This window comes from Mustela erminea, chromosome 2 (assembly GCF_009829155.1).
Source record: "Mustela erminea isolate mMusErm1 chromosome 2, mMusErm1.Pri, whole genome shotgun sequence".
Lineage (NCBI taxonomy): Eukaryota > Metazoa > Chordata > Mammalia > Carnivora > Mustelidae > Mustela > Mustela erminea.
Window position 1 is genome coordinate 138,235,238 of NC_045615.1, and position 15,645 is coordinate 138,250,882.

At 41.6% G+C, this 15,645-nt stretch overlaps 2 protein-coding genes across 11 annotated transcripts in view; both read right to left on the reverse strand.

Annotated features, from left to right (window-relative positions):
- FRYL (FRY like transcription coactivator) overlaps positions 1-15,645 on the reverse strand; it is a 261,657-nt gene that overhangs the window by 114,525 nt on the left and 131,487 nt on the right. For all 10 annotated transcript variants that reach the window (XM_032334261.1, XM_032334264.1, XM_032334263.1 and 7 more), the window contains 4 exons: positions 14,668-14,807; positions 13,643-13,739; positions 1,615-1,694; positions 1,080-1,160 (listed from right to left, as the gene is read on the reverse strand). In XM_032334261.1, the coding sequence (XP_032190152.1) occupies positions 1,080-1,160; positions 1,615-1,694; positions 13,643-13,739; positions 14,668-14,807 (398 nt within the window). The remainder of the gene's footprint in view (positions 1-1,079; positions 1,161-1,614; positions 1,695-13,642; positions 13,740-14,667; positions 14,808-15,645) is intronic.
- LOC116585065 (pyruvate kinase PKM) lies at positions 2,503-4,810 on the reverse strand. The gene has a single exon (XM_032334265.1). It carries the CDS (start codon positions 4,708-4,710, stop codon positions 3,115-3,117), a length of 1,596 nt encoding a protein of 531 aa, XP_032190156.1. The 5' UTR covers positions 4,711-4,810; the 3' UTR covers positions 2,503-3,114.

Sequence of the window (15,645 nt, forward strand, 5' to 3'; positions counted from 1 at the left end):
CTCCATCTACTTGTGATTTCTCTCTGTCAAATAAATAGATAAAATCTTTAAAAAAAAAAAAAAACACTAATGATGTACTATGTGTTGGCTAATTGAATTTAAATTAAAAAAAAAAGTCATTACTAGCTCTGTAGAGTTCTAAAAAAAAAAAAACCACTTAAAAAAAAACACTTCTAGGACACCTGGGTGGCTCAGTCGTTAAGCATCTGCCTTGGCTCAGGGCATGATCTCAGGGTCCTGGGATCGAGCCCCACATTGGGCTCCCTGCTCAGCGGGAAGCCTGCTTCTTCCTCTGTCACTCCCACTGCTTGTGTTCCCTCTCTTGCTGTGTCTCTCTCTGTCAAATACATAAATAAAATTAAAACAAAACAAAACAAAAACTTCTCATAAAATAGTTAAAACTAGGCAATAAGGTAATGTCCTGATTATTCCTGGTAATTTCCAATTTCCTTAATTCAGAATTTATGGGAAACCCCAAATAAATGAAAACAAGTTGTGAAATTAATGTATGAATGTAACTTTGAAATCCTCTAAGGACTAGAGCAGCAAAGTAATATAAGATGGAGTTCAAAATAACTATGGGGGCACCTGGGTGGCTCAGTGGGTTAAGCCTCTGCCTTCGGCTCAGGTCATGATCTCAGGGTCCTGGGATCAAGCCCCGCATCGGGCTCTCTGCTCAGCGGGGAGCCTGCTTCCCCCCCTCTCTCTGCCTGCCTCTCTGCCTGCTTGTGATCTCTGTCTGTCAAATAAATAAATAAACATCTTTACAAAATAACTACCAAAAAAAAAAAATCTAAAACTGTATCTATTATACTAGTAAGGAAGCATTCCTTTTTTTTAAAAAAGATTTTATTTATTTATTTGAGAGAGAAAGAGAGAGCGAGAACATGAGAGGGGAGAAGGTCAGGGGGAGAAGCAGACTCCCTGCAGAGCTGGGAGCCGGCTGCAGACTCCATCCCTGGACTCCAGGATCATGACCTGAGCCAAAGGCAGATGCTTAACCGACTGAGCCACCCAGGCGCCCCAAGCAAGGAAGCATTCTAAAACACAAACTGAAATCAGTGATTTATAACACTTACTTTGATTGGGCAAGAACCCCTGTCACCTCTGCATATAAATCGGCGATAATATGCACATTCCCAGTGTTGGTTCCTGAATATCTACAACAACAAGAGAACAAATGTATTATCAAAGTTTTCTATAAACTCTCCCTAATAAATTTGAAAATCTCTCGTCAGGGTGTTATACAGTTTTTTCCCCCCGTCTCTAAACATTCATCGATAGGATAATAAAAACCACATGAATTTTCTTCTATCTGGAGTTTACTTTGTCATGAAATTTAACCTTCTAATTCTTATAAATCCAATCAATAGTTTTAAGAATTTTTTAAATAAAATCTTTCCTATGGGGACGTAGCCTAAAAACAAAACAAAACACCTTTCTTGTAAGCATTTGGTGTGGATTCAAAAAAGAAGAAAGGGGGGAAGGAACGAAGGGAAGGAAAATGCTTTGAACTCTAAAAACAAATGATCAATGAGAGTTTGAATTGTACTTAAATAGTCCAAACGTGGCCTGCAGAGAAAAGCATCGATCCCAAGCTAGCATTTTACTTACCCTTCCTTATGTTTAAAGTGCTTGAAAGCTAAGTTTAGAACTTCGTGAACTAAGGGATCGGGTACAGGATGAACAGGAATCTGGAACAAAACAAATTGTCAAGTCGGCAAGAGCTAAGTGGGTTACAAATCTTTTCCGAGTGTTCTCCACATTTCAACTAATTAAATCAATAACCAGTTTTCATTTCCACGATAGGATCTATTACTAATTAGTCAATCTTCCCCTTTTCTAAGGATGTTATTATTTTCCCTGAGAATTCAGTTACCCATCTAATTTAATAAGCTCTAAGTTTAAGAATGTTAGCTTCATAATCAAAATTCCTTGAACTACAGCCCATAAAGGGGAACAAGGAGACATGATTGCTGATGTGACTGTAATTATCACTGCCCAGAAATTACGAAGACACCCACATGTACCTCTTTGCAACACGTACAGAAAAGCAACCTCTAGCTGAGCCAGCCACACATTCCATTAGTCTGATTTTCTATCATAAACAGCAGCCAAAACAACACCAACTTTCTCAACAACTGAAAACTATGTATGGCCTTATTCGTATTAGAAATTTGTCATTTAAATATCTTTGTTTTGCTTGGTTCTTTAAAAGTTATATGCTATTTCCTAAGACATAACCAAAATATTTAAACCAGGAAGTAAAATCCCTGCCTCATCCCCCTTTTATCATCTCTACTAATAGCCTGGTGTATATCCTTTCAGATTCTTTCCTACACACACCCATACAGACAAACCTTAGGTTTCTTAACACAATGATGCATCTTTCCATGTCAGTACTTAGAGTTCCTCCTTTCTTCTCAATGGCCATATACTACTCAGTGTACTGTAATTCATTTAATGAGCTTTCTTTTTTTTTTTTTTTTTTTTTTTTTTTTTCTTCAGCTGTTGTTTATTGACACACAGGTAGGCTCTATAGCAACGGGCCTGGAGGCGGCTGCAGTAGTGGGGAAAATGGAGGGTGGAGTGTGCCTGCAGCGACAGCTGAGTGTAGGAACAGACGTGCACAACGCACAAGGGGGAAGTGGGGGAGACGGAGTGGGGTGGAGAAGCAAGTAAGGGCCCGAGCCAGTCTCCTTAAACTGGAACCACTGCCCTATGCTGCTACTCTTGCTGGTGGTCTCTTGACCCCAGGCCAGGATTGGGAGTTCTCTGAGCATGTTTTCTACAGGAACAGAATGGAGTACGCAGAGGAGGAGAAGCAGGAGCTGTTGCCCTCCAGGTTAAACTCCAGGGCTTCCAGTCCTGCACCCTTCCTTCATCCCTTGCTTGGGTGAGGTCACACGATGTGCAACCCAGCTCTGGGTCACCTCACCCGAACAGGGTCCTAAAAATCAGTCATGTTTTACAGGGGCATTCAGCTTCCCTGGCATCCCAGCCCACCAGTGCCACGTGACAGCCCCCAAGTGAGCACTACAAGCATTGCTGGCCTAATGGATGGGGTGGGGGAAGGGGATGGGACAGGGGCTGGAGGAGGGGCTCTGGGGCCCATCACGGTACAGGCACGACACGCATGGTGTTGGTGAAGCCGGAGCCGGGGCGCCACCCAGTCAGCACAATGACCACATCGCCCTTCTTGAAGAAGCCTCGGGCCTTGCCAACATTCATGGCCAAGTTCACCCGAAGGTCCACGTCCTCAGCCCAGGCCTCCTGCACTGGGTCCTTACACACCACAGGGAAGATGCCACGGTACAGGTGGGCCTGGCGAGCCGTCTGGTGATTCCTGGTCACAGCAATGATGGGGGCACGGGGGCGGTATCTAGCCACCTGGTGAGCAGACCTGCCAGACTTGGTGAGGACGATTATGGCCCCACTGCAGCACTTGAAGGAGGCCTCCACGGCGCCCACGGCGGCGGCTTCTGTGGGGTCGCTGGTAATGGGCGCCAAGCGGCGGAGTTCCTCAAATAATTGCAAGTGGTAGATGGCGGCCTCTGCCTCACGGGCAATCAGGTGCTGCATGCGCACGGCCTCGAGCGGGTAGTCCCCTTTGGCGGTCTCTCCAGACAGCATGATGCAGTCGGCTCCATCCAAGACTGCATTGGCCACATCACTGCCCTCAGCCCGGGTGGGACGGGGCTTCTTGATCATACTCTCCAGCATCTGCGTCGCACAGATGACGGGCTTCCCGGCTCGGTTGCACCGCCCGATCATCATCTTCTGAGCAAGGAAGACCTTCTCTGCAGGAATCTCAATGCCTAGATCACCACGAGCCACCATGATGCCATCGCTGGCTTCCAGAATCTCATCAAACCTCCGAACTCCCTCGTGATTCTCAATTTTGCTGATTATCTTGATGTTCTTCCCTTTCTCTCCCAGGACCTTCCTGACTTCATGGACGTCAGATGCCTTGCGGATGAAAGATGCGAACACCATATCTACATCCTGCTCTACCCCAAATTTCAGATCCTGGATGTCCTTTTCCGACACAGCAGGCAGGTCCACAGCGGCCCCAGGGAGGTTCACACCCTTCTTGCTCCCCAAGGAGCCACCGTTCTCCACCTCCGTCACCAGGAAGTCAGCACCTTTCTGCTTCACCTGCAGAGAGATAAGCCCGTCGTCCACGTAGATCTTGCTGCCCACTTCTACCACCTTGCAGATGTTCTTGTAGTCCAGCCACAGAATGTTTTCGTCGCACTTTTCCATGTAGGCATTGTCCAGGGTGATCTTGAGCGTGGCCCCTTTCTTCAGCTCCACCTCCGCAGTGCCGCTGCCCTTGATGAGCCCCGTTCGGATCTCGGGTCCCTTGGTGTCCAGGGCTACGGCAACCGGCCGGTAGAGAATGGGGTCGGAAGCAAAGCTTTCCGTGGCTGCGCGCACATTCTTGATGGTCTCTGCGTGGTACTCATGGGTTCCATGAGAAAAGTTCAGACGAGCCACATTCATTCCAGACTTAATCATCTCCTTCAGCATCTCCACCGATCGGGAAGCTGGGCCGATGGTACAGATGATGCCAGTGTTCCGGGCCGTGATGGGTGGTGAATCGATGTCCAGACGGCACATGTGTTCCAAGAACGTGTCAGCCATGGCCGCGTGCAGCTGCTGGGTCTGGATGAAGGCAGTGCCGACGTCACTGTGAGGCTTCGACATGGCTGCTGAGGTCCTGGATCCAGGGGAGCTCCGGCGCGGTCCCGCTCGAGCTGCACTGCCACCGTACAGCAAAGTAGAAGCTCGCGACGCCCCTCCGCTGTGCCATTTAATGAGCTTTCTATTGCTGAACATTTCATTCTGATTTTCAATAATCAATATACATAATGTTATACAATAAACATCCTGTACATTTAATGTTAAATGCTTGTGTAATTCCATGGGAAAGAGCCCAAAAGGAGGAACAGATAGATCAAAGATTACACAAGTCACCAATGATATATATTCAAGTTCTATACATGTGTGGGTCTGTTTTTGAACTCACTGTTCTATCAGTTTTTAAATGTTGGTACTAAAATCATAGAGTCTTCATTATTAGACTTTATGAATAAGTTCTGATGTCTGGTACTGAAAGTCCCCCTTATTTTTCTTCAGAGAGAGCTTAGCCCTTTTTGGCCCACTGTTCCTCCATATTCAACTTAGAGTAACCCTTCAAAGTTACAGAAAAACTGTCGGGATTTTTATTGGAGTTGCAGTCAATCCACAGATCAATTTGGGGCTAACTGTATTCTTCTACATTCACATGGAATGTCTCTTCACTTCTTTAAAGGTTTTTAGCAAGGCTTTATAATTTTCTGTTTTTGTCCTTGGGTGGGCTTTTTCCTAATAAGTATGAAGAGATGCTTGATTTAATTAGTAATAAGGAGAATGAACATATACAAGGTATCATTTTACACCCACTCAGTGGGGAAAAGTCTGACAATACCAAATAGTAGAGATAACATAAATAAATGAGGTTTCACAGACATTGCTGGTGTTAAGTTCAAATCAATATTTTATACAGCCCACAATCTAGTGAAGCTGATCAAAGTATGCCACCACAAAACACGGCACTTTGGCACGAGAATTATTTTGAGCTGAAGCCAACTGCACTTTCCAGGTGCAGGAAAAGCTCTCCAGCCTCCTCCTTTCTGCCTAAAAGCAGTCTCCCCTCCTCTTTCCCATAGCAAGAAAACAACCATTATCATCAGAAACACGAGATAGGACTGCACAAACTTACTAAACAGCCCTTACCTTCCATGAGATCCCCCACATATTTTCCTTCCCCCAATTTACCACCCCTAGAAGCCCAGACATTTTTCCTTTGTTTTGTCACTCACAATGTGTTGCTCTTTGTTAAATTTTAGGGTCTAACCGTTCTTTATGTCTTTAACTTCTTTCCCGTGAAGCCCTCAATATGCATTGGTAATACACCTTTCCTCTGTTCATGTGACGGTTGTCAATTTAATTTGCAAGGCTCCAGGAATGAACTTAAGAGAGTGGAGCTCCACTACAATAGCAATTATAGGCCTAAGAAAACCTAAGAAAGTATGTATAGCTGCACACTTCACAGATTAATCCAAGCAACATAATGTTGAGTGAAAAAGTAAGTCCCAGAGGACAACATATAGTATGATACACTCTTCAAGAAAATCAGAAGACAAGGAAAACTTACTATTCAAACATATATGAAAAATCTTTAAAAGAGAATAATTAACATAAAGATCAGTGTAATGGTACGAGGGAGCCAGGGATTGAACTAGAAGAGATTCATATTATTAGGCTTAAGCTACAGGTATTTGGGGCCCACAGGTAACCATTATATTGTACACAAATATAGAGGCAGCCACACAGAGACCAATGATAACAGCATATCTTGAACCAAGATCATGATTTCTCCCATTCTGTGGCCCTGAAGTCCAATTAAAACAAAACACACAGGAATTCCACACTTCCTTAAAAAAATTTAACTATATATATTAGAGAAAAATTCATCAATAGGATAAAATCATAATAGAGATTTTAATTTATCAAGAAAGCCACAAACTAGCCTGAGGTAAAGAACAGCAGGGAACACTAATTATTCAGAGATGGTCAGACAATGTTTTATGAGGGTTTGATAAAGGAGAATTTTAATTTAAAGTAAAGATAATTTTTTTTAAAGATTTTATTTATTTATTTGACAGAGATCACAAGTAGGCAGAGAGACAGGCAGAGAGAGAGGAGGAAGCAGGCTCCCCGCGGAGGAGCGAGCCCAATGCAGGGCTCGATCCCAAGATCCTGAGATCATGACCTGAGCTGAAGGCAGAGACTTTAACCCACTGAGCCACCCAGTCACTCCAGGATAACTTATTTTTCACAAAGGTAAATCAGGAGTCTATCAGGAGGGAGCTGAATTTAGTCCTGAATAATGACTGGGAGCTAGTTCCAACCTAGTAAATAGGAGAGAGGCATTAGAAACAGTAACCATGATTACACTGTAATGAGGGACAAGAGATACAAGAAATCCAGTCAGTAACTATTCATTGCCATTTATTCAGCTCAGTGAGAATACTGGCACTATTTTTAAAGTGCTGTCCAAGCAGAGGGAGGCATGCAGCTATGAAAGGCTGGAAAGGCGCATGGTGAACTTTTAACTCCAGGACGGAAGGCTATAGCTTTATCTTGGCTAAGCAGATTGATAATTTGTTGTTGACCGAAGAGGATCAGAGACAGCATATGTCTCAGATTTCCTAGAAACTGGGACCATCCTAAAGGCCTGTACCTGGAATCCAGTTCGAAGAAAATGTGCTCCATCGCAAAATCAAATAGGGTTAAGTGAGGAAGCAGCTGTAATCCAAACTCTACCTGTCTTAGCTCTCAATGAACCTTTAAAAGTAGTAGCCTGATGACAGAGCAAAGATGTTTATGCATCTGTTTGTAGAAGCCGAGATTTGAAAATCCCATGTTAATAAATTGCACAGAAACTGAATTTATTCTACAGAATTCAGACTCTACAAGAATAATCTTAATCTTCGTCCCACACCGGAAGATGAAATTTTTATTTGTTTTCAAGATTTTATTTATTTATTTGACAGAGAGAGATCACAAGTAGACAGAGAGGCAAGCAGAGAGGGAGGAAGGGAAGCAAGCTCCCCGCTGAGCAGAGAGCCCGATGCGGGACTCGATCCCAGGACCCTGAGATCATGACCTGAGCCAAAGGCAGCAGCTTAACCCACTAAGCCACCCAGGCACCCCCTGGAAGATGAAATTTTAAAGCCAGAATTTCTTTAGCAATTAGAAATACTTAACTAGGAATTTTATGATCGACTATGTAAGTTATAAGAAATGTTTCAGGTGCACCTGGGTGGCTCAGTCGGTTAAGCATCTGCTTCTGACTGAGGTCATGATCCCAGGGTCCCAGGATCGAGCCCCACGTCAGGCTCCCTGCTCAGCAGGGAGTCTGCTTCTCCCTCTCCCCCGGCTCCTTCTCTCTCTCTCTTAAATAAATAAGCAAAATCATAAAACAAACAAACAACAACAACAACAAAACAACCTTTCCAGGGACACCCGGTTGGCTCAGTCGGTTAAGTGTCTGCTTTCAACTCAGGTCATGACCCCAGGGTTCTGGGATCAAGCTCCACATTGGGCTCCTTGCTCTTTGGAGAGCCTGCTTCTCCCTCTGCCTGCCTCTCCCCAAACCCAAAACAGTATTCCCCAAGTGTTCCTTTTATACACACCAAGATGATAAATTTATTGTAAATAAACTGTAATCAAATGTTTATATAATAAATAAAAACATTTTCTTTACTACCATGATAAAAGTATAGAAAGACTATGGATTTTGGCTTAGTTTAATCAAGCCACAGCTTCTCTTTTGACTTTTTACTAGTTATATAACCTTGAGCAAGTTTCCACTTTCCCACCTATAAAACATAGACAACAGACTGGTCCTGAGAGAATGAAAAATAGAGCATAATACAATTGGACATTGATTCTTGTCCTCTCCCCTTTTTCTTTTTCCTTTTCTTTTTCTAAAAGGGACTAGGCAAAAATTCTTAGCTCCTGAGAAAGCAGGCCACACAAAGGGGCTAGAATATAAGGATGGAGATACTGAAGAGAAAGCCTGGTAGGGAAAAGGAAACCAGGGCCCATTCGAGAAGCAAGGAGGCAGATGTCGTCTCCCAGCCCGATCTGCCCTCAACTGGGCCCATAAATAGGCCCTAAGGTAACAGAAACAGTTACTTACTATCACCCAGGCTGCTGTCCCGAGCACTGGGTCAGCCCTGGGGCTACCCACTGACAGTTAAAACAGAGCAGACGCCTACCACCAGCGGATAACAAACCAGTCAGGAAGAGGCTGTACCCGGATCAAGCATTTTAACTTCTAGAACCTATTCCACAATTCATGGCGCTAATCATACAGGCTGGGCCCCAGACATCTCATTAACCTTGCAATAATGCAACACTGCATTTTATGTGATTTAATTTTTATACTCCATGTATTGCTCTGTGCTGTGGTTTTACCATATGGATTTCCTCACAGGGATGTTCAGTGTGCTCGAGGCCAGAGATATGAAATACAGGTTTACTTAAACCTGCAATTTCTCCTAAACTGTCTTATTTGGTCCAGTGATGTCTGATGTCTAACAATGACAGCTAGGGACACTGCTGAGTCATGCTGTACACTCTAAGTCATTTCCCTCCTATGGCCGCCATCAGCACCTGGTATATGTCTGTGTGTCAGGCATTAGATAGGCATTTTTATAAATACTACTTGTAACACTTAGTCTTATAAGGTAGATACTGGTTCCCTATTTTACAGATGAGGGAACTAAAGTTCAGAAGCTGATGTGTACTTCCCTAGAAAATACTGCACGCCCAGTTTCTGCCATATAAAAATGCATTTGATAAAGGCAAAAGAAATCAAAGCTTTCAATTTTATCATATTGTTGCCAGAAATAGAAGTGAAAGAAGAAATAGGTCTTACCTAATTTTAAGAACGAACAAGATCAGGAAGCATAGACTTTCTCAAAATCCCTATTTCTCCCCTTATTTTCAAGAATAATAATAACAGTAATAATAATAAAAACATACTCAAATTGAATTTCAAAAAAAAAAAAAGGCAACAGCGATGGGGGGCAGGAGGCAGAACCCCTTTTCCGCTTACAGAGGAAGAAGTCTACTTGCATGGAGTAATATTCCCACCTATACTGTCAAGACTTCTTTAGGCCTTGTCATTTGTGATTTCAGAAGCAGCACTAATTCTTCTTCAACATTCCAGAAGGATATATATCTGGCAGAATCTTAACACCCAGGGGCGCCTGGCTGGCTCATCAGAGGAAGCATGGGACTCTGGACCTCAGGGTCATGCATTCCAGCCCCCACGTTGCATACAAAGATTGGTTACAAAACTTTAAAAAACTTAAAAAAAAAAAAAAAGATTATCCGAGTTTTATTCCAAGGCCCTTCCCAGCACCACCTCCCAAACTTTAATGCTTTTATCACATCATGAAAGTGAAAAACAACAAAATCAGGTTATGATAGGGACACTGCAGAGTCAATGAGGCTCATTCATTCCCTAAATGACCAGCTTTCAGTGCCAAGGGGAAGGAATGCATTTAACCCCAGAAAAATCACAAATAACCGCACAGCCTTCAGGGAACTCATCCACATCAAAAATGCACATGTGAAATCTGAACATAGTAAGGATGTACTCCACCTTCTAATACTTTGCAACAGCACGAATAAAACTAAGCCGAGAGCTGGAGATGGTTTACAAACCAAGTTTCCCAATCTTGTTTATTTCAATGAGTAAATGTCTGACTAAAATTTCATATGGAAAGAAAATTGCTTCAAACTTTCTAAATGTTGATGTTGCCGTTTAGACATGCTTTTACTATGAATTTGAAAGCCTTTGGTATTGACATGTTAAAATTTGTAGTTGGCCATGAGCCCAAGATTATGTTTGACTTTCTTGAAAAAATAAAATTAGGTCCTCTATCATCTTGAATTAATTTTGTTCCCATAGTGAATCATACTCATTTCATCATATTTACACTAACTCAATTCTTTCTCTAATTTATGATTAAAACTTTAATTTTCCTAGATGCTGCCTATTTCACCTAATTTTGTATCACTGATTTTACCAATATTCTTATTATTAATGGCAGAAAACTTGGAATAAAAAAGTGAACTAACTTTATAATCATCAGCAAGTCACTAAATTAAGAACATTTCTTCATCTGCAAAATGAAGATAACAGATATACTGAGAGAGCCCTTTCCATGTCCCAGGCATTACTGTATTTAATGTTCACGCTTCTACAAAAATGATATTATCATCCCTCTTTTACAGAAAGGGAAAAAGCCAGTGAATAATAACTCATCCAAGTTACGCAGCAAAAAAATGACAGCTGGAATAAAAACACTTGTCCTGGCTGTTTCCTAGTTTTATTACAATGACCAGCTGATACAAAGGATATAGAGCCTTTACGCATCATGAAGAGTTCTAAACACGCATGAAGACACAACAGATTATTCAAGAAACAAAAAATGTATAATATAGGATGTCAAGGACTAACCCGTAAAGAATATTTACTCCTCTTTATGACTGGCCCAACCAAGTATCAATACTTCAGTCTCCTGCGACCCTCTGTCTCATCAAAATAAAACTGAGTCACGTTTTAATATGTGTCTCTTATGGGGGGCAAAAGTAAAAGTCCTATTAAAGATATATGACACTGATTAGTCTCCAGATCTATTAAACCCTACATCACTTTGACACGGTAGAAAATTGGGTTAGTTCATCATGATACGTCAGAAAGTTCTATTGATTTTTACTTCATTTTCTCTGGTTTTATTAGTTTTGAAGAAGCTAAAAAGACTTCCCTTTTACTGGGGAAAAGAAAAAAAAACCTATGCATGATTTTTAATAAATAAAGTATCTCACTGTTCTTTGTGACAGATTTTATTCTTTCATGGGTGCATCTGAGTGAAAGTATGAGGATAATGGTAAAAGAGAGAAAACAGTAGAAAGGCTGCTATAGATTGGAACAATATGGTGGCAGAACCAAAAAACAGAGATTAGCTATTAAAGCTGTTGTAGGAACACCTAGGTGGCTGCCTTTGACTCAGGTCATGATCCCAGGGTCCTGGGGATCCAGTCCCACATTGGGCTCCCTGCTCAGCAGGGAGCCTGTTCTCTTGTTTGCCTGCTACACCCCTGCTTGTGTTTGCTCTCTCTCGAAATCTCTGAAAAATAAATAAATAAAATCTTTAAAAAAAAAAAAAAAAGGAGTTATTTCTTTTTTCCCCACACTTTGAGTCCATGCACACCACGGATCTGAAGGGACTTTGTGGAATGGACTTTAAAAAATGGGCCCAATGAAAGTTTATGAATCCTATGGTCTTCTCCACCGGAAGAGCTATCTGCATTATTTTTTAAGAGGAGGAGGAAGGAAGGAGGATGAAGACCAAGAGAATGGGGAAGGGGAGAGGGCGGGTGAGAGCAGGGAGAACAGGAGAGAGAAATCTTACATAGGGTTATCTGTGCATAGAAGCTCTGAACCTGCAATGAAGGGCAACTTTCAGAGGAGACACTGATTGGCAAGCGAACGAATGCCTCGGGAAACAAAGGAGAAAAGGTACCATGGAGCCAGATCAGAGACGGGCCTGAATGTCTAGGGGAATTTACAATTTCTCCTGCTCAAAGAAGAAACCCTGGATTATTTAACTAGCAATGCAAAATGTTGGTTACCTAATCACTCATATGACCTACATCAGCACACAGGAGGTGCTAGAGGTCAACCACAATGAGTCTTAGGCAAAGTCCAGTCATGGTCAATGGCCGCTCTGGTCCTAAGCTCTTCTACCCCAAATTACGCTGGCCTCAGGCTCTTAGGATCCCAGCGAAACTGAGATCACAGAAAGAAAACCTGGTTTATTAGCACAACTCCCACAGCAAATTTCTTTCCTACACCTACAGAAAGAACTTTAAGAAAGGTACAAATTAATTAAAATGGTTTTCACCCCTGATTAATGTACTTGTCTGCTTTTCATATTTCAAATTTTTATTTGTGAATTTCAGCTATTCAGATTTCAATGATTTTTCACATACAGTATAAAAACAAAGGCAAAGTGTAAAAAAAAATAACTCAAATAATTTTATATTGCTTCCGTCAAAAAAATTGGCTGTCAATTAACTTCTATGTCTAACATTTGCTGTTTGCTTTCATAGTATATATTCTATTTCATTTTGTATAACAACAACAAAATCCTTGTCCAAATAGGTCATATGCAAAATGTGATTTTTTTTTCTTTTAGGTTTCCTAAACTTTCCAAACATTACAAGGTACATGGCTGGAAATAGATGGCTTGACTTTGAGTGATATAGAGCTTTTTAAAGACTACAAACAAACAAAAAATACTTTCACACATTTGAACAAAGTAGTTGATTTTAGTAAATAAAAAAACAAAAACTGATCAAAAAAAAAAAAAAACCCACTTTCAAAATCAGTACAAGGACTTAGATGTATTTAAAGGTATACCTATACTGACTTTGAGTAGTACAAATACACAGGATACCGGACATCAGATGTCACATTCACAAGCACAGCGTGAACACAATATTAGCATCCTAACAGACACTGAATAGACATGGAACATTTATTATCCTGAGGGGTTTTCACTTGTCCAAAAAGCACTTGCACATGACAATTCGGTGTTCCCCAGGTCAACACGTCCCTATCCCTTAACTGTAACTGTACGATGATTACACACTGGAACACAGGCTTGATCACTTTGGAAGAGAAATTCTTTGAAACTGGACTGAAGTTGATGGATGACAGGTAGACTGTATTCACAGCTAAAAGCCTGTATGTAACCCAATTTCTATTCCTCTCAATTTTGCTAACAAGATCTTCTATCTTAAATGGCATTTTGTAAAGGTAAAAAGAATAGGAAGTGATAGGTATGGGCCACGAAAGCCCCAGGCAACGGAAAGATGTGTAATTATATTGTAGAAATCTACTTAACATGGGCCAGAATTTTAGACTAACACCCTAGATAAGGTAAAGGAAACGTGAAGGCAAAATAAGAATAAGGAACACAAACTCTGCAGAAAGAAAGCTTCTTACCTGCTTTAGAACTTCAACTAAAACTAAACAAAAAATGAAATCTACTGCTAAGTCTCTCCTTTCAAGAAGATAGTCTCTTTCACGCTGCTGTTCGTCCCTGCAACAAGAACCAGAAATTAGGATCGCATTTTAAAATAGCTATTGGTTAACAGTTTGCTTATTTACTGAGCTCCTCGTATGTATGGTGACCAACAGCAACTGACAGTTCAAGTAGTTTTTAAAACACCCAACATCTGTACGCGCTTGTTTTCTTTCTCGTGTTGGGTATTTTGTACAGTATTGATAAACACGTCGCTACTGTATCTGTCAGAAATTAGACCCATTCTAAAGGAATCAGTTAAGGAAAATACTTCAAATTTTATTTAGAAAATCTAACATTACTCCATATTTGATTAGTATTTTTTTTTTTTAATTAAGAACTGAAACAAAAATAGTAACTTTTCTGATGAAAATACAGTGCTGGGAAACTTTCTGCGCATCTAATGTGAAAAATCACAGGTGGCATCAACTAAAACCCAATTCCAAACTATGGATCATCTCTTGAACCCAGATGGATGTTTTATGCAAAGCCAACACCTCCCTGGCAAATTTGAAGGAGGGAAGAGAAATTTGGGGACTTGAGCAACAGGGAGTCTCGCGGTATCATAATACAGGGTGTGGCAGTCCTCCTGAATCACAACAATTGCTTCCCATCACAAGCCATATGAACTGGACCTTTTCTGAATATTTTAACTTCTTCTAGAACCATTAAAGGTCCTCACTGAACTACTGAAATGGCGCTCCTGAAATTCATTTGACTATCCCAGTGATCGGTACCATGGAATTCCATCGACCTTAACTGGTACCTTCCCCTGATTTACACTTAAGTATGGACTATGCTTTGCTTTCACTATCATGTTCATAACGAAAGTAGTCCGTGTTTTTGTTCAGAAATCAAACAATCAGTCTTTGGTTGAGAACACTAACGCCCCCTTCATTGAAAGCGTTTCAATTCTAGGTAGAAGAGTGGAAAATGAGCCCCTTACCCCTTAGACTTTGTGCTGGATCGAGGCCTGTACTCATAGGATTCGTCTTCAGTTCCATTCTGGCGTCTGTACCAGTCAAACAAGGTGCGGAGTAAGGAAGGGAGACAGTGCTCTGCTACTGAGCTCATAGAGCTTATCAACTGAAAACACAAGATGTCACCAGAAGTTAAAACACATCAAGGTGTCATACTCCTAACTCTATTAGCCATCATTTGGAAATGAGCGATATTTCTAAGATGAACAGAGTAATTAAAAAATTTTTTAAAGATTTTGTTTATTTGTTTGACAGACAGAGATCACAAGTAAGGCAGAGAGGGCAGCAGAAAGAGGGTGGCGGGGGGAAGAAGGCTCCTTGCTGAGCAGAGAGCCCGATGCGGGGCTCGATCCCAGGATTCTGAGATCATGACCTGAGCAGAAGGCAGAGGCTTTAACCCACCGAGCCACCCAGGCGCCCCAATAAATGTGTTTTAAAATAAGAATTAGGGGTTTATCCAAGTAACAAAGTGGGCTAAGCTGTCCACCTTTTTCCTGCCTCTATATACTACTCACGTGTGTAAAAACATGACCCTTAGTAACATCTCTGGATATACAGAAGGATACCTGTGAGGGAAGTAGTGTGTGTAACATGAGTAAACCACACCCGCCTCCTTCCCCCGGCCAGTTCCTCCTCCACGCTCATGCGAACAGAAGGCTGGAAATAGTGCCGCTAGAATGAATGAAGAGATGAGGAACGGAGAAGACTGTGTTATGTGAGAAGTGTAGGAGAGTAAACTTTGTGTCACTCTACCGCAGAATGGAGAATTATAACTGCATTATTAATTTGTGACACCCACACATGAACGTATTGGAAACGTGCTGTAACAAACTTTTAAAGCTTAGGATATGTAAGAGGACAGCATAAAGATAAACGTAGTTGGGATGAACAAATGGTGTTCAATTTGAGGCATCCCGGAAACCATCCGAATTCTAGGTGAATGC

Bases quoted from the DNA above. Each gene is read 5' to 3' on its own strand.
- LOC116585065 (XM_032334265.1), bottom strand. From the start codon at position 4,710: ATGTCGAAGCCTCACAGTGACGTCGGCACTGCCTTCATCCAGACCCAG.